General features: G+C 42.3%; 3 protein-coding genes and 2 non-coding genes across 6 annotated transcripts in view; 1 reads left to right on the forward strand and 4 right to left on the reverse strand.

Annotated features, from left to right (window-relative positions):
* LOC115133570 (DENN domain-containing protein 4C-like) overlaps positions 1-2,235 on the reverse strand; it is a 64,140-nt gene extending 61,905 nt beyond the window's left edge. The window contains 1 exon segment of the mRNA XM_029666966.2: positions 1,816-2,235. The gene's annotated coding sequence lies outside the window, so the exon portion shown is untranslated.
* Positions 2,236-5,497: 3,262 nt separating this feature from the next.
* Positions 5,498-12,315, reverse strand: LOC115133571 (HAUS augmin-like complex subunit 6). Its single transcript, XM_029666967.2, has 16 exons — positions 11,917-12,315; positions 11,623-11,718; positions 11,459-11,537; positions 11,208-11,340; positions 10,400-10,544; positions 10,005-10,067; positions 9,806-9,860; positions 9,522-9,695; positions 9,041-9,240; positions 8,682-8,811; positions 8,449-8,551; positions 8,271-8,349; positions 7,854-7,986; positions 7,399-7,485; positions 6,613-6,745; positions 5,498-6,507 (listed from the first exon to the last, which is right to left on the reverse strand). Exons 1-16 carry the CDS (start codon positions 12,042-12,044, stop codon positions 5,744-5,746), a joined length of 2,502 nt encoding a protein of 833 aa, XP_029522827.2. The 5' UTR covers positions 12,045-12,315; the 3' UTR covers positions 5,498-5,743.
* On the reverse strand, positions 7,280-7,384 carry LOC115133875 (small Cajal body-specific RNA 8). The gene has a single exon (XR_003864264.1). It is a non-coding gene; the product is annotated as a small Cajal body-specific RNA 8 (non-coding RNA).
* LOC115133874 (small Cajal body-specific RNA 8) lies at positions 8,074-8,204 on the reverse strand. Its single transcript, XR_003864263.2, has one exon. It is a non-coding gene; the product is annotated as a small Cajal body-specific RNA 8 (non-coding RNA).
* An 82-nt stretch (positions 12,316-12,397) lies between the features above and the next one.
* Positions 12,398-15,772, forward strand: LOC115133574 (tripartite motif-containing protein 16-like). 2 transcript variants are annotated; one of them, XM_029666974.2, is made up of 7 exons: positions 12,398-12,492; positions 12,600-13,229; positions 13,376-13,471; positions 13,680-13,913; positions 14,152-14,311; positions 14,429-14,488; positions 14,603-15,772. In XM_029666974.2, the coding sequence occupies exons 2-7, from the start codon at positions 12,639-12,641 to the stop codon at positions 15,130-15,132; spliced, it is 1,671 nt and encodes a 556-aa protein (XP_029522834.1). In that variant the 5' UTR covers positions 12,398-12,492; positions 12,600-12,638; the 3' UTR covers positions 15,133-15,772. The 2 variants fall into 2 exon arrangements, with proteins under 2 accessions (XP_029522834.1, XP_064877990.1); XM_065021918.1 differs by having other exon boundaries at positions 12,406-13,229.
* Positions 15,773-19,447: the final 3,675 nt, after the last annotated feature.

The following is a 19,447-nucleotide window of genomic DNA, read 5'->3' on the forward strand; positions in this document are numbered from 1 at the left end:
TGCTTCCATGTGTGTTATTTCATATTTCTGTCTTCACTTATTTCTACAATGTTGAAAATAGTAAAAATAAAGAAAAACCCTTGAATGAGTAGGTGTGTCCAAACTTTTGACTGGTACTGTATGCACGAAGACACACCCAACTGGGTCCATGACCCAATTAGTCATGGCATAACATTGAATGTGCCAAAACATACTCCAATACTCACCCAGTCACAAGTTCTCACAACAGACACACTAGTAAGTACTATGGCACCACTTACTAGAGAGCAGCATTTCATTGCATTCCAACATTAGCAGTTGGCCTGAAACAATATTCAAGATAGAAATCTGAATAGATTGTGTAATTCATTGTTTCCCATGCACAGAGACAAGTCAGATTATGTTCCTCCTCACAAGAGTATAGTCTTATTTTAGGGAATACTTTGCCACAAACTGCATTGCTAGTAAAATGCCTGAGCTGACACACCTGCATCAAAGTTGCCTATCCCTGATTTAGAGGGTGAGACTTTCTTTTAGCACAAATGCATTGCTACCCTAATGGAAACCAAAATGTGGCTACAGTAACCTGTGGGGAAATACCATTCTTTGCCCTGCTGGGACTAATGCCGTAGACAACTGGCACAGAGACGCCATCAAATCAAGCTTTACTTATACAGCACATTTTAGACATGAATGCAACGCAATGTTCTTCACACAATTATTATAATATTTTTTTATCTATAAAAATAAACTGAAATATATACTACAAAACACAAGAGGATAAAAAAATAAAACAGAAAGACTAAAAAAGCACCCTGAGGAAAAGCAAAGCTAAAAAGGTGTATCAAGATCTCTGAAATATGTCCACAGTTTTGGCCCTCAGGTTGCCATGGCAGACACACATGGAGACCCGCTTAGAGGTAGGGAGGAAGGAATGACACATTCTGTTTGTCACTGCAGCACCACAGTTGCTTGCTGGCAATCAGTCAAGTGCTGAGCAACATATACTGTATGTGAGCACCTTGGCTTGCAGGAACCTGTAGGTTACAGAGCGTCATTGACAGACATTTCATTCTTAGTCAGGGTCACACAAACGCAGACGGACATTGCAAATTCAGTAACAAAAGTCCACTTAGGCTCAGCCTAAACTGAGGTCCACACTTTGAATGACATGTAGTAGAGAATTATGGAAATATTAGGCTACTCCAAGTGCCCTCTGCATGTTTGTTTTTTTAGGTCCATTACCACATTTAAAGTTTCCCAGTGGAGAATGGTATTTGTGAAAAACAAGTAAAAGTTATATATATTTTTTTAAAGCGGTAGTATGAGTGGTGGTTGTTTCATTTGATAGTATATTGTTGGAATTGATCTTAAGACTTTCTTGCTGGGAAAGCGAGGCAGATATTTCAAAAGACAATGGTTTTGCCTGACAATAAACTACCTGAGTGTTGACACACCCAAGGCCTACAGGGAGAACAGTATAAGGGGCCTAGAGGGGGCGGGGGAAGTATTACGTTCCAACTGTTGCATCGTAGCCTATGGCTTTATTATAAAAGTAGGTCAACATTTGATCACTGAAAACAAAGCATTTCATTCTCAATAAGAGACAGCCCATCTATGTTGCGAGGTATAAAAAAACTATTACGCAGACACCGGGCTCTAGCAATACATTCACGCAAAGGATTTCAATTTAAATGTTTGAAACATTGCAGATCGTTACTGCATCATAAAGTAACAGTTTATTAACACAAAGTTAAAGCGCATAGAACCCTAACAAAAACAAACTTGTTTTAGCTCCCTAACCAGAATAGAGACAGGCAGTGCTGTAATACTTACCAGCTGTTTACAACACTACAAGAGACAATTTTGACATGTAGGCAACTTGCAGCTTTCACCCGCTCGAGTTATTCCGATCCAGTTTTAAATTACAAAACCACCACTGAAGGCACAAAGTGTGCGCACTTCGATAATCCTTGGAAACTTTGTCACACTTGTTCGCTGAGGTATAGCTTGTTCACGACACTCTTATCGGTAGCTGTCGGTGCAAGCAGTCGCCATGTTTGCGTTTGGTCACACTTTAGTGAGCAATTATTTTTTATTTTTTTACACCGCTGCATGAGACAGAATGAAACCGCCCAGATAGTGACTGGCACTCAGATGACAAACCCTCTCCGCCTTTTTCCAACCGCCTCTTAAAGCCAGTTTATGCTTGATCTGAAAATGTGGTCGGAGGCTTCGTATGGTGGGTGTGACGCAATTGCGGAGCATCCAGCCGCCAAATCAAGCTCTGTACCGCATCGCCGTGCGCCTATCAAATTGTGTAACAATGCGGAGGGCTCTGTACAGCTGCATTGATATGATTGGTTGACGCTAGGTGGGGGCGGGAGGTCCTGTACAAACACAAACTCACTTCCTTGACAACTTCCTTCACAACAGCTCTTCTCTGCTCCACGAAGCGCAAAAAGTATGGCCACTCTAAAATGTGCAGTTTTCATCAAACTGTCACAGATGTCTCAAGTTGAGGGAGCGTGCAATTGGCATGCTGACTGCAGGAATGTCCACCAGAGCTATTGCCAGAGAATTGAATGTTAATTTCTCTAACATAAGCCGTCATTTTAGAGAATTTGGCAGTACCTCCAACTGGAAGCTCATCTGCTTGGTCGTCGTGCTCACCAGGGTCGCAGTTCTGCCACGCAACTGAATTCAGTGGGGAAATGCTCACCCAATGGTAAAAGAAAGTATCAAATTGTCATACTAAAAGTAAAGATACCTTAACAGAAAATGAAAACAAAGTTATCCAGTAAAATGTTTATTTGATTTTACTCAAGTAGTATTTGGTTTTAAATATATGTAAATGTAATTGCTAAAATATATTTAAGTGTAAAAAAATATATATATATTCCTTAATACACTGAACAAAAATATAAATGCAACATGCAACAATTTCAAAGGTTTTACTGAGTTACAGTTCATATAAGGAAATCAGTCAATTAAAATAAATTCCTTAGGCCCTAATCTATGGATTTCACTTGACTGGGAATACAGATATGCATCTCTTGTAGAACAAGACTTGTTCACAGATACCTCAACAACCGCAAAGTAGGGGCGAGGATCAGTAAACCACTCAGTATCTGGTGTGACCACCATTTGCCTCATGCAGCAGGATACATATCATTTGAATAGTGTTGATCAGGCTGTTGATTGTGGCCGGTAGAATGTTGTCCCACTCCTCTTCAATGGCTGTGCGAAGTTGCTGTTAAATTGGCAGGAACTGCAACACGCTGTTGTTCACGTCAACCCAGAGCATCCCATACATGCGCAATGGGTGACATGTCTGGTGAGTATGCAGGCCATGGAAAAACTGGGACATCTTCAGCTTTCAGGAATTGTGTACAGATCCTTGCGACATGGGGCTGAACAGCACAACACTGGGCCTCAGGATCTCTATAAAATGCAATTGCGTTCATTGTCCGTACCTAATGCCTGCCCATATCCCGACTGCTGCCATGGGGGCACGAGAGTATAGTCTTATTTTAGGGAATACTGTGCCACAAACTGCATTGCTAGTAAAATGCCTGAGCTGACACCCAAACATTTTGACATCAGCAAATCCCTCGCCCACACCATCTGCCCGGTGGATGAAACCGGGATTCATCTGTAAACACACTTTTCTGTAGAAGGTGAGCATTTGCCCACTGAAGTCGGTTATGACACCGAACTGTAGTAAGGTCAAGACCCTGGTGAGGACTAGCACGCAGATGAGTTTTCCTGAAACAGCTTCAGACAGTTTGTGCAGGAATACTTCAGTTGTGCAAACCCAGTTTCATCACCTGTCCGGGTGGCTGGTCTCAGACGATCCCGCAGGTGAAGAAGCCGGACGTGGAGATCCTGGGCTGGTGTGGTTACATGTGGTGTGTGGTTGTGAGGCCGATTGGACACACTGCCAAATTCTCTAAAACGACATTGCAGGAGGTTTAAGGTTTGAGAAACAAATGATCTGGCAACAGGTCTGGTGGACATCCCTGCAGTCAGCATGCCAATTGCACGCTCCCTCAAAACTTGAGACATCTGTGGCATTGTGTTGTGACCAAACTGCTCATTTTACTATCTATTTATTTCCCCCCGCACAAGGTACACCTATGTAATGATCATGCTGTTTAATCAGCTTGTTGATATGCCACACATGTCAGGCTGGCAACGAACTGCTCACATCCCGGTTACATACATTTGTACACAAAATGAAATACGTTTTTTGTGCATATTGAAAATTTGTGATCTATTTCAGCTCATGAAACAAACACCTTACGTGTTTATATTTTTGTTCCGTGTATTAAGCAAAGCAGACCGCACACTTTTCTTGTGTTCTTACATTTACGGATAGTCAGGGGCACAGACCAACATCATTTAAAAACAAAGCATGTGTTTAGTAGATCCACCAGATTTGTCAGTAGGGATGACCAAGGATGTTCTTTTGTGAATTGGACCATTTTCCTGTCCTGTTAAGCATTGAAAATATAACAAGTACTTTTGTGTGTCAGGGACAATATATTGAGTAAAAAGTACATTTATTTAGGAATGTGAAGTAAAAGTAGTCCAAAATAAAATTCTGAAGTAGATATCACCCAAAAAAACAACTTACGTTGTACTTTAACAACACTATGCTTACTGGCATACTGAAGTAGTGTGCTCTTCAATGACTAATCCTGGTTTCAACTGTACCAGGCAGACAGTGTGTATGACGTGTGGGGGAGCGGTTTGCTGATGTCAACTTTGTGAACAGTGTCCCAAGATGGGCAGGTGTAAACTACAAACACAATTGCATTTTATCGATGGGAATTTGAATGCAGAAATACCTTGACAAGATCCTGAAGCCCATTGTCGTGCCATTCAGCCGCCACCATTACCTTATGTTTCAGCATGATAATGCACTGCTCCATGTCGCAAGGATCTGTACACAATTCCTCTAAGCTGAAATTGTCCCAGTTCTTCCATCGCCTGCATACTCAGACATATGACAGCATGTTCCAGTTCACTCCAATATCCAGCAACTTCACACAGCCATTGAAGACGAGTGGGACAACATTCCACGGGCCACATTCAAACAGCCTGATCAACTCTGTGAAGGAGATGTGTCGTGCTGCATGAGGAAAATGGTCACACCAGACACTAATTGGTTCTGATGCACATCCCTATTATTATTATTATGTTATTGTATCTGACCTGCATTATGTAAGAGAATGTCTGTCTAATACTGTGACAGAAAATAATTGAATCTTCCCATGTTTTATTAGATGGTTTTTAGTTTGTGTCTGTATCCCAGTTATGTGAAATCCATAGATTAGGGATTAAGGAAATCAGTCAATTGAAAAAAAAAATGCATTATGAACTGTAACTCAGTAAAATCTTTTAAATTATTGCATCAGTGTAGTTTAGATGATTGAACCCCCAATAACTCCATGCAAGTGTAAACAAGGCCTTTACAAGCCCAGGAACTGAACCCCAAAAAGATTAACACCGATTGACATTGGTAACAATTTAATTCATTGAACAATATACAATTCATGTTTGTTTATTCTCACCCATCATGTCATCTTAGACATACAAAAATATTTAAAACTTGTTTCCATGTTAATTTCAGACCATGTTAGATTGGCACACATATGTACAAATATTTTAATTGCATGTGCATTGAAATTAGTTAGCCTTAATTGTGAAAAAGTAAGAAACTAGAAGACTGCTCAGAAAATATATAAATGTGGAGACACTACAGGTCATCTATGGGGGAGAATGTGAACAGTTGCGGGAGGTTATACTGCCCTGTTCTTGGCGGTGAGGGGCTCTCTAGAGTGTCCAGATCCAGGGAAAAGACCTTGTCCGTCACTTCCACTGTGGCTGAGGTCTCCAGTGTTGCTGCCATCAGCCAGTCTCTGGCGTCCAGGCTCCTCTTGTCATGCTGTGAGAGAGAGGGCTCTGGCGCCCCCTGGCGGTGGTCCATGAAGGAGGCCTCTCCAAAAGCCTGCTGGATCTTGTCCAAACGCCTGCGTGCATCCAGCAGGGCTGGCTCAGTCTCTGTGGGGAGGAGATAGGGGATGTGGGGGAGGAGCAGCTCTTCCTCCTCAGTGTTGGATATGTCCCTGGAGTTAATGGAGGTCAGGAGGCTGCTGTCGTTGCCCGGCAGCTCGGGAAGTGTCTCCTGATCTATACTGTACTGCTCTGAGAACACCTCTTGGTTGATGCTGAACTGGACCACGTTGTTGTTGCTCAGGCTATTGAGGGCTTCCATGTTGGAGTCCCAGGACAGGGTGGACACGAAGGAAGCCTGCTGGGGGGCTGCAGTACTGCACCCATTGGTGGGATCCAGGCTTGTGCTCAGGGAGGAAAAGTCGTGGCCAAGGGAGGCCTCATGTACCTCGCTGAGGGGCATGAGGCACCCACGGATGTTGTCGCAGTCAAATGTAGCAGACAGGCAGGCCTTCTGAGCCTCCTCTTCCTCCACCGCCCTTCGCCAGGAACTCTTCACATCCAAAACTGAGGGGGGGGGGATAATAAACATTGCTCCTCTGGCCAACAAAAGGCAAAATTGAAGAGAGCATTCAGTCTTTCAAATTACATAAAATAAGGTCCAATACTCACTCAAACTCTCTGGGGTGCGTGGAATCTGCTTCCTGGTGGAGAAAGGGTCTTCGCCAAGAGTATCGAGTATGTCTCCCAGCTCAAGTCCTCGTAAACTTATATTGCCAGGGCTGGGGGTCACAGCCTCCGCAAACTAAAAACGCACACAAACAGTAAGGAATTGAAAATGCTCCATGCATGTTAAGCAACATGGTACAGACAATACCAGTCATACACAGATCAGTGGGTTAGAACAGAAATGTCCAATCGTGCCGAGCAGAACCCCTAGTTAGTTCCATTCCAGTGTTCCGACCAGCATTATACAGTTCTGAACCGGTTCAAACCCCCAAAAAGTAATGGTTCAAATAGTTATTTTTTACCATTTAAAATGATCAGTTTTTACATTTAGCCAATCATTAACTCCACCAATGAGCGTGGACAGAGCAGCTTGCTATGGAACATGTAAGCTAGTTGTTTACATGCTTGATGGACAGTTAAGTGCAGGCACGTGATGTGAGGGTGTGGATAGAGTGAAAGAGGGGTGAACATTGAGGGGGCTTGGCTTGAAGCGCTGAGCATCATGACATGTGAATTGGAATGGTTTAGGCCATTATTAGCATCCTAATTTCACTGAATTATATATTCTCCTCTGTTCCCAAAACCAGTTCCAACCCCTGATGCAGGTATGGATTGTCTGCTCCGTATCTCTCCGTTGCGATTTCACGCAACTCGCCCAGGTCATCAGAGAGCAGGTATGCTATAGGGAGAGCTAGCGACGGTCAGAGCACCCCCATATGGAAACTGTACCCAATTTGCTAAGTTGTCCAACTCAGAGTCAAGGATCTGAGCCTTTTTCTTCACTGCAGACACACGAGGAGTCTTCCTTACACCGGCCTATAAAGAAACAGAATGGTCACATAGGTGATTATCATACCCTGATGAAGACAGCTTGGCTGTCAAAACGTTGGTAATTACATTTTTGCATCTGAGCTCCTAGAGTGTGCGGCTCTTTTATTTTCAAGTTTTCTACTCCGCTAGCCAGCACCTCGCCTAAATAGGTGTGCATTTATTTTTCTTCTAGATTACCTATGTGATTAAACATGTACATAAATTAGGGACATATTTTGGTATTCAGGGGTGACTAAAAGGCCAAAAGCCTTTAAATCTAAAAAAAACTGATTTATAACATTGAATGAGCTAAAACAAAGTCTTAAAATATATATTTCTAAAGCCAATTAGGATGCCTGTTGCACATCACCTACCGGCAGGTGGCTTGGTGAGGGAGCTTTGGCAGGGACAGCCAGAGGAGATTCACAAAGTGCAGGGAGGGGAGTCAGTGGGAAAATGGCCACACTAGGAAGAGATGCAATCATCTCAACAGCTGGAGGGTAGAGGCTGTTAAAAAAAAGAGACCTGTTATAAAGACATTCTGTGGATCAAATGATGTTGGAAATACGATTAGAAAAAACAAGACTGGATAACGGTTGTCTGCTCCGTATCTGTCCATTGCGATTTCATTCAACTCGCCCTGGTCATCAGAGAGCAGGTATGCTATAGGGAGGGCTTGTGACGGACAGAGCACAGCTCAGGACTGACCAGGTATCTGCCTCCCAACAGAGGAATCAGAATACTAGTTGCCCATTAGCAATGAATGCAAGGCAAGCAGAGTTTTAATATACCTTTTGAGGGTATAATCCATTGTGGTAACGGTCTCCATTGGAACAGAGTCAGTCGCCACAGGCTTCTCCTCAGGAAATTCTAAGTTATGAAACCACCACAAGGTACCACTTGTTAAAATATACAGTTAAACAATAAAAGCAACTTAGAAGTGGAAATATTTTGTTTTGCTTTACTCACCGGGTAGATTGGCCGGATACTGAGAGAAGATGCTGGATTTGAAGTTGGCGTCGGTGGCCGGCTCAAAGGACAGAGGAGCCATGGGGAACAGAAAGTCCAGGGCCTGAAGGGAGAGAGAGAGAGAGAGAGTACAGCACCCAGTCAGATTTGAATATCCCTGGCCTAGGCAGCAGGGGCTGTTGCTGGAAAAAAGCCATTTAATACATCCATGTCAAACCAGAAAAGGCACTTACAGGATCCTCGTTGAGGAACGAGGTCAGCGGCGTGCGTTTCAAACAGTCCGCCCACTTCCGGTCCCACTCCGCCTCCAACTTTCTGATGAGGCTCTTCACCTCAGGGATTTCTTCCTTTGAAATCCTCTTCCTGTAAAGAGAAAGACAGTGGGATGCAGTGATGCCAGAGAGAACCGAACATGACAGTTTAAAATAGCTATTAATACTGTCCAAGATGGATTTAAATTGCTGCGGTCTTGTGTTAAAAGACAACAAATTACAAACATGTTAACTGCTGCTACGCAATTCAAACAGTAGTACATAAACTGGGTAGTAGTTCCCCAACAAGCAAGCCTCTGCGATAGCAGTTCGTAGCCCACCTCATGACTCGGAGATCCTCCATGGCACGGGCCATCTGTAGGTTCCTCTCCTGCAGGTGCAAGGGGTGGAGCTGGGCAATGGGGATGTGTCCTGCCACCCGGGTCCTTTCCTCCCCTAGGAGGACCAGAGCCTGGTGGAGCAGCTCCAGCATACGGAGGATGTTCAGCTGTCCTGCCTCGTAAACACTGCCCACACTCGACTGGCGAACACACAGAACTTACTTAGTGATTAACACTAGAGCAGTACCCACAGCACTCAGAAAGTCCCACTTATTTGTAGCATTTCCAGTACTAGCATACCTGATTCAATCAGTTAACTAAATGACCATTTATTAGTTTCATTGGTTGTGCTAGCTCTGGAACATATCAAACATGTGGAACAGCTGGGGTTACTTGAGAGGTTTGGGAAACATTGCACTGACATATGGACTAGGTTCCAAATGCACCACCTAAGCTAAAAAGGCATTTTTGCACGTCTCACCAGGTGGGATAACTGCTCTATCCGCTCTAGCAGAACCCGGGGGATTTTGAGGGCAAGGTCCAACCCGTCCAGGGTGTACTGGTCCACATCTCCCCTGATGACACTCTCCACCACCCGCCGCTCCTCCTCCAGGGTGGACAGCACTCCGTCCATGGACGACCACAAGGAGCGCACCTTGGGTGTGTTCAGAGGTGAAATGGTCAGACTATTGCACATAGAAATGTTATGAATGTCCATTTCTAATCATGTTATAATATAAGTCATTTATAAAAATGAAGGAAAACCTTGTGAATCTTGTCAGCTTGAGGGGTTCCCTCCTGTTCAACTTTCTTGTGACGCCTGTGCAGGGGAAATGCATTTATTTTACCAGCTGCCATTGATTATTAGCACTTGGTGTATGTTTGATACAAAAAAAAATTTGATCTGAACTACAGTCCAAAAAAATATATACTTAAAAAAGGGTCAATGGAGACTCATACATACTTATGCAAATCATCATACTTTGCGTCTTCAGCTCTCCAATCTCTCAAAGACTTCACTCGAGACCTACAAGCAAGAACAGATGTAGAATGGCCAAAACAAGGCACATTTGAAAAGAAACAACAGTTGACTGGCAAAGGCAAGACATTCACCTCAGGGCATACAAACTCCAAACCTGTGACCAACTGTTTTAAGAGGGTGGCTTGATGATTACCTGCTCATCATTTGCACCTGTGCTAATTAGCCAGTATCACAACACACCTAACCAATTATTATTATTTTTTTTTTATCTAACCGAATTGGTCTCAACAAAAATTTGACACTTACAGGCATTGTAAACACCAGTGTATCTACAAACACATCCAATGCCTGTGGTTTGTGTAGTAGCCATGACTTACTGGGCCTGTCTCTGGTACTCCTGCAGCATCAGGTCCTGTTCCACAGCTCCTCTCAGGAATCTGGTCTTGACCAGCTGAAACCGCTTCAGCCCCATTTCCACAGAAGAGGCAGGGGCTGCCGCTGCCTCTGGGAACCACGTGCCATCTAACACACATTGGCTGCGTTCACAGGCAGCCCAATTCTGATATCTTTTTCACTAAATCAGTCTTTGACCAATCACAGACCATTCATATCAGTTTTTTTTTCTTCTTCCAGAGCTCATCTGATATCAGAATTGGGCTGACTGAAAATACCCACTAGCTAGGTTTCCATCCAATTGTTGACAAAGTGATTATTGTAAAATATGCCAATTTTCCCACCAGAGATGTTTCCATCAAAATTACTTCTTGCGGATAAAAAAAATATTTTTAAAAAGTCTGTGCGTGATAACGTAGTGCACATACAATAACTGCAGTCAAATCCCCATGTACAAAAAAAAAAAAAAGTTAAATTGGTTTGCTTCACATTTAACTCTATGCCCACTGTTAATGGCACGGTTGTTGCAGATACAACAAAGTCTAAATATTATGTGAGCAAGATTATATTGGGATACATCATGTCAGTGACCCTAAATGTGATAACCCCATAATGACAAAGCAAAACTGCATGTCTTCCCGAGGTTAGTGTCATCGCATGACAGATCAGCTTGAAAAATATAGGGGGGATTGGTCAAAATTTAATCCATTTTAGAATAAAGCTGTAACATAACAAAATGTGGAAAAGTCAAGGTCTGAATACTTTCCAAATACACTGTATAGGTCTTACTACCTGTTGAAAATGTCTTCATATCATGCAACATGACATGATTGGCTAGATGGAGCATAAGGTTGACGAACTTGGGTCCACCAGGCGAGAGGAATAGTGACGCCACCACTTTGGGAACTGTGCTCCCCTGCTCATCCTGAAAGCACAGATAAAGTTCAAACACTTTAGACCTAGACCTGTTGAACAGACGGTAGTCTGCTGCAACGAGTAGGTCAAATCGTGCACATCTGAAAGAAGACATTTAAAATCCTTACCATTAGATCTCGCAGCCAAGCACAGGTCACCTTACGGAATTCGGCATCTGCTTTGTGGTCCAACACTGGCCAGCAATGCCTGCATACAAGACCCAGCATTTTACATGATTGCAAAAAATGACAAATGTGTGAAGAGAAACAAGCCGGGTCTGGGACCATCATACCTGTATGCATCGTGGAAGCGTGCGGGGTTGAGTTTTTCTAACAGGAAATGGGTAACTATGTAGAATGCGTCCTTGTTTGGTTTGTCAAACATATTGCTGTTGGTGAGAAACTGGTGTCAAAACAGGCTTCTGACTGAGCTGAGAGAATAGAGTCGTTCTACCTATGCCTATTATTTTCATTGTCATGACATCGCCAGTTTGTCTCACTGGATTGAAACAGGGTTGCAAGACTGATGTTGATACTGTCAACGCTAACTGTTAACGTTAGCTGTTACCACAACAATCAATACTTACGGTCCAAGAATGATGTGTTTAACATTGGCTTTGCTGGCTCCTGATGATGCTGCGACTTCGGGTTGAAATCCAAGACCCACAAGAGACCACCACAGATATTTACCGTTCGTTCTCTGAAGAGTCGACATTCTTTCAGCAAGCTGACAGTTTTGAGATCTAAAAGTGATCTAACTGCTAGCTAGCAGAAGACTGAAACATACGATGCAACTAAATTAACGGTAGCTAACTAAATTGTCTAGTTAGTTGGGCAGAAAGCGAACATAGCTAGCGATAGTAACTAACGTTACCGTCGTCGAATTTCAACAAATGATACAAATACAATTGCCGTAAAAATGAAGCATGTACACCATACATATGTAGTTACTCGACATTACGCATGCCAACTTCGATGAATGTCTTCTTCAAACCGCCAAATATTTAAAGAAGAAAAGAATTAGCCGGATGCTGATCTGCATACTTCCTGTGTTGCGCATAATTTTGTCCCCTACAGATCTCGGATTGATCCTTCGCTGCTCGTCGATTCAACAATAAGAACCACATTTGAATTGTTATATCTTGAATTGATAATCACGACTGGTAAAATGTGTATTATTGAATTGGAATTAGACTAGTTCAACTAGGTGGCTGGGATATATTTTAATCGTCTAGCTGTCTAGATTAATTCACGTTTTGTTTGTATGTAGCATTAATGCCGGGGTGTGTCTTTGTGAGTGATCGGTGAAATGGCTGAGCAGGGAGTTCTCCTGGACCAGGGCCAGTTCTGCTGCTCTATCTGCCTGGATTTACTGAAAGAGCCGGTCACTATCAACTGTGGACACAGTTACTGTAGCAACTGTATTGAGGACTCCTGGGATAAGGATGACCCAACGGGTGTCTACAGCTGTCCCCAGTGTAGACATACCTTCTCCCCAAGGCCTGCTCTGATGAAGAATAGCCTGCTAGCCATGGTGGTCGGGAACATGAAGAAGACAGGGCTCCAGGCTACTTCTCCTGCTCTGTGCTTTGCTGGACCTGGAGATGTGGAATGTGATTTCTGCAATGGGAGAAAGCAGAAAGCTCTCAAGTCATGTCTGGTGTGTCTAGCCTCTTACTGTGAGACTCATCTCCAGCCTCACTATAATGTAGCTCCATTGATGAAGCACAAGCTGGTCAAAGCCACCACACAATTACAGGACAATATCTGCTCTCATCATGACAAACTGATGGAGATTTTCTGCAGGACCGATCAGCAGTGTATCTGTTATCTGTGTACCATGGATGAACATAAAGGCCATGATACAGTCTCAATCACTGCAGAAAAGACTGAGAAACAGGTGAGAATCAGAGCTAATCTTAGTTATTGTGATGAAAACAACATGGCAAAAAAACATTACATGTAGATAGGCATATGAGGCAGATTTGCATTGTCAAATCGCATCAATGCCATGTAGCTCAATAAAGTGTTTTTTTTTGTCCACAGAAGCAGATAGGGACAAGTCAGCAGAAGGTCAACCAGAGAGTCCAGGAGAGGGAGAAAGAGTTGAAGGAACTGCAACAGGCTGTGGAGTTTCTCAGCGTGAGTATTGACCAGAGGAGATTAACCATGTCATCTTTGTTGCAGTCGTGTTGGGCAGATCATATGATCCCAAACCGCCTGAAGAAGCGTTTGATATCACAGGAACCACAATGATATGATATTGCAATCTTCTGAGGCTCCAAGTCAGAGAAATATAATAGACTTTTTAACATGAAGCCATCTCTTGTCTACATGTGTGTTTTAACAGCGCTCTGCACAGGCAGCAGTGGAAGAAAGTGAGAGGATCTTTACAGAGTTGATTGACTCCATTGAGAGAAGGCGCTCGGAGATGAAGGAGCTGATCGTAGCCCAGGAGAATTCAGCTGTGAGTCAAGCTGAAGCCCTCATGGAGCGTTTGGAGCAGGAGATCACTGAGCTGAAGAGGAGAGAGATTGAGCTGGAAAAGCTGACACACACAGAGGATCACATCCATTTCCTGGAGGTAGCTTCACTGAGTGACCATCTGTCTGTTATTGCAAAAGGAACTCGTTATTCTGGGGTGGGTTTACCAAAGCCTTTATAGCTAGCTAAAGTAGTGAGTAGTATGTTATTTATATAGTTAGCGGACATAGACTTATGTCTCTCGTAGAGTAGCAAAGTGCTTAATTTTGGGAATTTGTTAGTTCACACACAGAAGATTGACTGTCAAACATCCATACAAATAAATTCTCTCTCTGCAGAGTTATCAGTCTCTCGCCAGTCCCAGTGTATTTTCAGACTTGCCCACCATCGATGTCCGTCCTCTTCAGTACTTTGAGGATGTGAGTGAGGCTGTGTCTAACCTGAGAGAGAAACTGGAGGGCATCTTGAAGAGAGAATGGTGCAGAATCTCCACCAGAGGTAGGTTAGAAAGTAGAGTTCCATCTGCATACTTTGATGACATTGAAGTTCTAGCCTACACTGCATTATATTGTCTAATCATAACACTCTTTCACTGTGTGTGAATGTGCGTTTCAGTGAATCTAGTGGATGTTCTACACCCACCCGAGCCCAAGACCAGATCTGACTTCTTACAATGTGAGTTTAATTGCTAACAGTTGTATTTTCAATGATACTCGCCACAAACCCTGAGATACAAGTAAAGAGGGGGACTCATATCATGTTTTTATTTCTTAATTTCTCTTCCCTCAGATTCATGTCGGCTCACCCTGGACGCAAACACGTTATACAGACAACTCTTTCTGTCTGAGCGGAACAGAAAGGTGAAACTGAAGCGCAAAGGCTACTCCTACCACAGTAGTCCAGACAGATTCACTCAATTGTGTCAGGTGCTGTGCAGGGAAGGTCTGTCTGGGCGCTGTTACTGGGAGGTGGAGTGGAGTGGGTGGAAGATTTATGCAGGCGTTTCGTATAAAGACATCAGCCGATCTGGGCCTGCGGAGGATTGTCAATTTGGACACAATGACAAGTCCTGGAGTTTAGAGTGCTGTAGTAATGGTTACTTCTTCCGACATAATAATGTAAAGACTGAAGTGGCACGCCCTCAGTCCTCCAGAGTAGGAGTGTACCTGGATCACCAGGCGGGCACTCTGTCCTTCTACAGTGTCTCTGACACAATGACCCTCCTCCACAGTGTCCAGACCAGATTCACGCAGCCCCTCTATCCTGGGTTCTGGCTGCATTGCTTTAAGACCACAGCTGAGTTATGTGAGTTAGACTAGAGTCCTATGTCAGTGATGCTTTACCCTACTATTATGTGAGTTGTTTATCAGATATAAAACTTTCCTTCTATGAATCTCAGAGGATTGACTCTCACAGATTGAGCTCTCTGTAGTCTAGATAGAATTTGAGGTTATTTTCCCCAAATTGTAGGATGTTTAAAATCAAGTAGTCAAGTTAATCAAATGTCTGTGTTAGTCAGACAATCCATATCACTAGTGAGATTTTACTTCTGAAAGTATGTATTAGGGCAGGCAATACATTGTTTTCAGAATGATCTCTGAACTTGACATGTCTGTGTGTTATTGCGTATTCTATGTCAGCAATTTTTATGTAGGCTACTGTGCATATGTTGCAGTCAGCGTTTTTGCCGGTATATTCAATTTGTATTTGTCCTAGAACTCATGTTGCATCATGTTACAGGTCCCCTCGAGGTCCATATTATACATTTATATTTACATTTAAGTCATTTAGCAGACGCTCTTATCCAGAGCGACTTACAGATTGGTGCATTCACCTTATGACATTATACCATATACTATTCAATCAACTGAAGTAAGTAGTTTACTGAGCCCTTATTAACTCAATATTGACAATGCTGAAGCAAATGTAAACTGATAAATAAACTGCGTATTTGTTGAACATCTGATTAGCGTACTACTTCTTAAACCTTCAGAGCCTCCTAATGTCACGAGAGCAATCGGTCGTTGGTGTCATATTTACATTTGAGTCATTCAGCAGATTATATTATCCAGAGCGATTTACAGTAGTTTGCCTTGTTTCACAGCCTGAGGAGAACTGGAACCACTCTGGGCCTGCTCCTCAGAAAGGAATCCACCATTTTAGAGGCTTCAGAACCTACATTTAATTGTAGTTGTTAAATGGTCTTCTGACATAGCTGGTAGATTCCTTTCACTGGCCAGATTACTTGAAAGCTCAGGTGTGCAAGCAGGTGTTTGTGCATATAGACTTCGCTAAAAACTTTAGTGGCTTCTGACTTCAATTCAACACTGGATAATTTCTCAATGGTTGTCATTACAGGAGATCCAAGCTTTTTCTCAGAAGGTGAAAGTATGAGGATGTTTGGACTCACCAAGCTGCCAGAGGATACAGTCTCTTTCAGATTTTTTTTCTCTGCTAGGGAGTCTTCCAGAAGACCACCAACACTATCCCTTGAAGCGGGGGAGGGAAGAAAATGGACTTTGTGCGATTTCTCGAAGCACATCCATTGTTCTTTACTCTCCTCCCTGGCATTCTCTGGAGTTGACCATAACAGCCATGACCTCTCTGTTGACAGTGCAAGAGAAGCCTCAATGTCCACATTCTCCTTAGATGGATTGGTTTTGGCTTGAGACGCAGCCTGTCCAGTGACTCCAAATTTCCGCAACTTGGCACAGATAAGACACCAGTTTCTGGGCGGCCTGCATGGCATATCGCCTGCCAGTGTCACACAACACTGGTCTTGATTTACCTGAGCTGGAACAGGAGATGATCAGTGAGATGTCAGAGTTCACCTGACTCACGACATCTCTGACCACAGATCTGATCAATCCAGGTGAGCCAGAAGAGCAGGATTGATCACCAAGTGTTTGGAGAATTGTGGCCTCTGTGATCCCAAAGAGGGCATTCAGAGGATCTGTCAGTCGAGCGTCTACTCGATGTGCCCTCTGCAACGACGTCTGGGAACTTCAAAACAAACACACGAATTGATCAATCTTGACTAATGTTTACATATTGATTTCTACAAATAACTACTTTAAATTCACCTAAATCACAATAATTGTAATATTTAGTTCTCTAAAGATGTGGTGTCTGCCTTCTTACTTTACCATAAAAACAATTGTTCTTTAGCTTTTCATTCTTAGAACTGTCATATGCTAGATTTCAGGGTGAGGATTTCTTCCGCTATATGGGAAACTGTTTTCACTCTATTCCCGTTATATTTTGTTTTAATACAAAAACAGAGCATGATATTTATTTTTAAGAGGCTGTGGTGTCAAGTGCTTAGTTAGTCAATATGATAAACTTCATGTCCAACTTTTTATCAAATAATCACATCAAATGTTGACAGATAAACTTACAGGATTTCTCATGCCCTCCTGAATCACCTCCCACTGCCTGATAAAGACAAGTTAACATGTTCAGTTGTTTTGTAGTGGTCCAGACAGGGTTGTTGTATAAAGAATGGACACTATTTAAAGATTTTGAGCATACCTATCAGTGAGATTCCTCATGAAATTGATGATGATTGGGAAGCAGACGTCCTCTCGGGTAAAGTAGACTCTTCCGTAGTGCCTTCCTCCTGTAAGAGTTGAATTACTGCCGCTCTGTTTTGGTATTTATCTGGATACTGAGCTCTGGGTGAACAGAATGCCACTGAGGAACCTAAAGGACATGAGCTGTTTTGTTTTTAAAAGAATGAATCTGAACAACAAAGGGCACCCTAACCAAACAGTACACTACTGGGAAAAGCAATCATTTAATATAGAAAAATATCTAACCTGCTTCAGAAGTGTTCTTGGAACTTGATTTTCTCTTCGTCTTCAAGGAAACAGATTTCAGCTCCCACATGAATTATTATCCCTAATGTGTTGCACCAAGTCAAGGCAGACCATTATTTAGCCAATACATAGGCAGATAGTAATTCAAACTTAGCAAGGAACCCAAATGACCAGAGGACTAATCTTACCTTCCTCTCATTCTTCAGCTGAACTCTTCTTTCTTCACATTCTCCTATACAGTGTTCATCAAAATGAAAGTAAGAGTTTTTTTTTATATGCATGAAGCTGTTGAAAGACATAGGCCTGCCTCTTTTTCGTCTGACATTGAATCAAGTTTGTAAAATGAAACAAGATCGCTTAACTGAGAAGAGAGAAAAAAAATGACCCAAGGACCAATCCTACCTTGACAGACTTGTCCTTCTCCTTTGGTTGAGTATCTGTTCCTTCACCTCCTTCATCCCTTTCTTTTGATGACTATCTTATAATTCATGTTATAAGCAACTTTTGTTGTTATAATCATCATAGCCTACAGTATATATAGTGTTCATGAAAATTAAGCTTTACATTTTTTTTTATTATATTTTAATCTGTAGACATTTTATAAACGTTTTGTTGAAAATACTATAACACAAAGCTGCCAAAATAGACCTAGAGCGTTTTCATCTAACATTGGATCAAGTTTGTAAAAGAAAACTTAAAAGTGCAGAATTGCATTCCTGACCACCACCCGAAGTGGTCAGACAGATCTGAACAGAATCAGACCACAACGCAACTTTTTTTTGCATCTAGACCTGTATTTTCAATGCAATCTTCTTATTCTGATAGCAGAAGTCCCACGTAAGTGTCAAGTGTAGACAAGACAGGGCTCTGAAATCACTGAAGTCACTATTTGACCTCATTCTTTTCTGAGTTTCCAGTTGTCTTGAAAGCATCATATGTCTAGACTATATAATTGTGATTCTCATAACTATTGCAATTTATTTTGTTTAATAGTCATATAGTTTCTGATAATGAAATGTGTCGGAAGTCGCTTACCTTTTCTTCATCCATATTTGTGACTTTCCGTTGTCTGATGTAATCGATTATGATGGACAGTAGGAAAAACTCCTCCTGGACATATTAAAATGTCATGTATGTTGTACATGACGTTATAGATGTGTGTGTGTTGATGAGGCCCAATAATTGCTACCTAACATTTATAATAACGTTTTGTCTAAGCATCTATACGAATGGTGTGCTGGTATTTAAATAAAAACAACAACATATGTTTAAATAATGCCAAACAAGATAATATCCACATGACCTTACTTCAACCGATAAGGAAAAGCTAAAGAGAGGAAGTCACAAACTATTGAGACGTAACCCCGTTTCCAAAGGTGTATGCCTCTCCAGTGCTTTCCTTTAGTTTACGTGACACACCAGAGAGGGTCACACCACATTCATCCAGTGAGCTAAAGGCAAACGGAAAGCTCTGCTCCATACCACGGGAAAAAAATGTGCGTGGCAAAAAAATAAGAATTAAGAAGAATTATCCGACATCCGAAGAATATAAAGCAGTTAGTTAGTTAGCTAAATGGTTGTGAGAAGCTAAGCCAAGTAGTTCAGAAAATATTCAAACCCTATCTCATGGCGAAATATTGTTTACTGGCCAGGACAGCTTGCCGTGATGTTTTGTTGACAATCAATGCATAACATTTAAGACGTTAAAACCACGTTTTGCCGCACCTGCTAGCTAGCTAATTGGAAAGTTCCCCAAGTGAGTGAGGAAATGGACCCTACATCAAGATTTACAGGTTTGTTGAATTGTTGTTTTATT

Source organism: Oncorhynchus nerka, linkage group LG8, assembly GCF_034236695.1.
Source record: "Oncorhynchus nerka isolate Pitt River linkage group LG8, Oner_Uvic_2.0, whole genome shotgun sequence".
Taxonomy (NCBI): domain Eukaryota; kingdom Metazoa; phylum Chordata; class Actinopteri; order Salmoniformes; family Salmonidae; genus Oncorhynchus; species Oncorhynchus nerka.

Coding starts and splice junctions, on each gene's coding strand:
- LOC115133571 (XM_029666967.2), bottom strand. CDS start 12,044: ATGTCGACTCTTCAGAGAACGAACGGTAAATATCTGTGGTGGTCTCTT. Junction 11,719..11,916: donor AAACACATCATTCTTGGACC/GTAAGTATTGAT, acceptor TCTCACCAACAG/CAATATGTTTGACAAACCAA. Junction 9,861..10,004: donor AAGTATGATGATTTGCATAA/GTATGTATGAGT, acceptor TCCCCTGCACAG/GCGTCACAAGAAAGTTGAAC.
- LOC115133574 (XM_029666974.2), top strand. CDS start 12,639: ATGGCTGAGCAGGGAGTTCTCCTGGACCAGGGCCAGTTCTGCTGCTCT. Junction 14,312..14,428: donor GTGCAGAATCTCCACCAGAG/GTAGGTTAGAAA, acceptor TGTGCGTTTCAG/TGAATCTAGTGGATGTTCTA. Junction 14,489..14,602: donor CAGATCTGACTTCTTACAAT/GTGAGTTTAATT, acceptor CTCTTCCCTCAG/ATTCATGTCGGCTCACCCTG.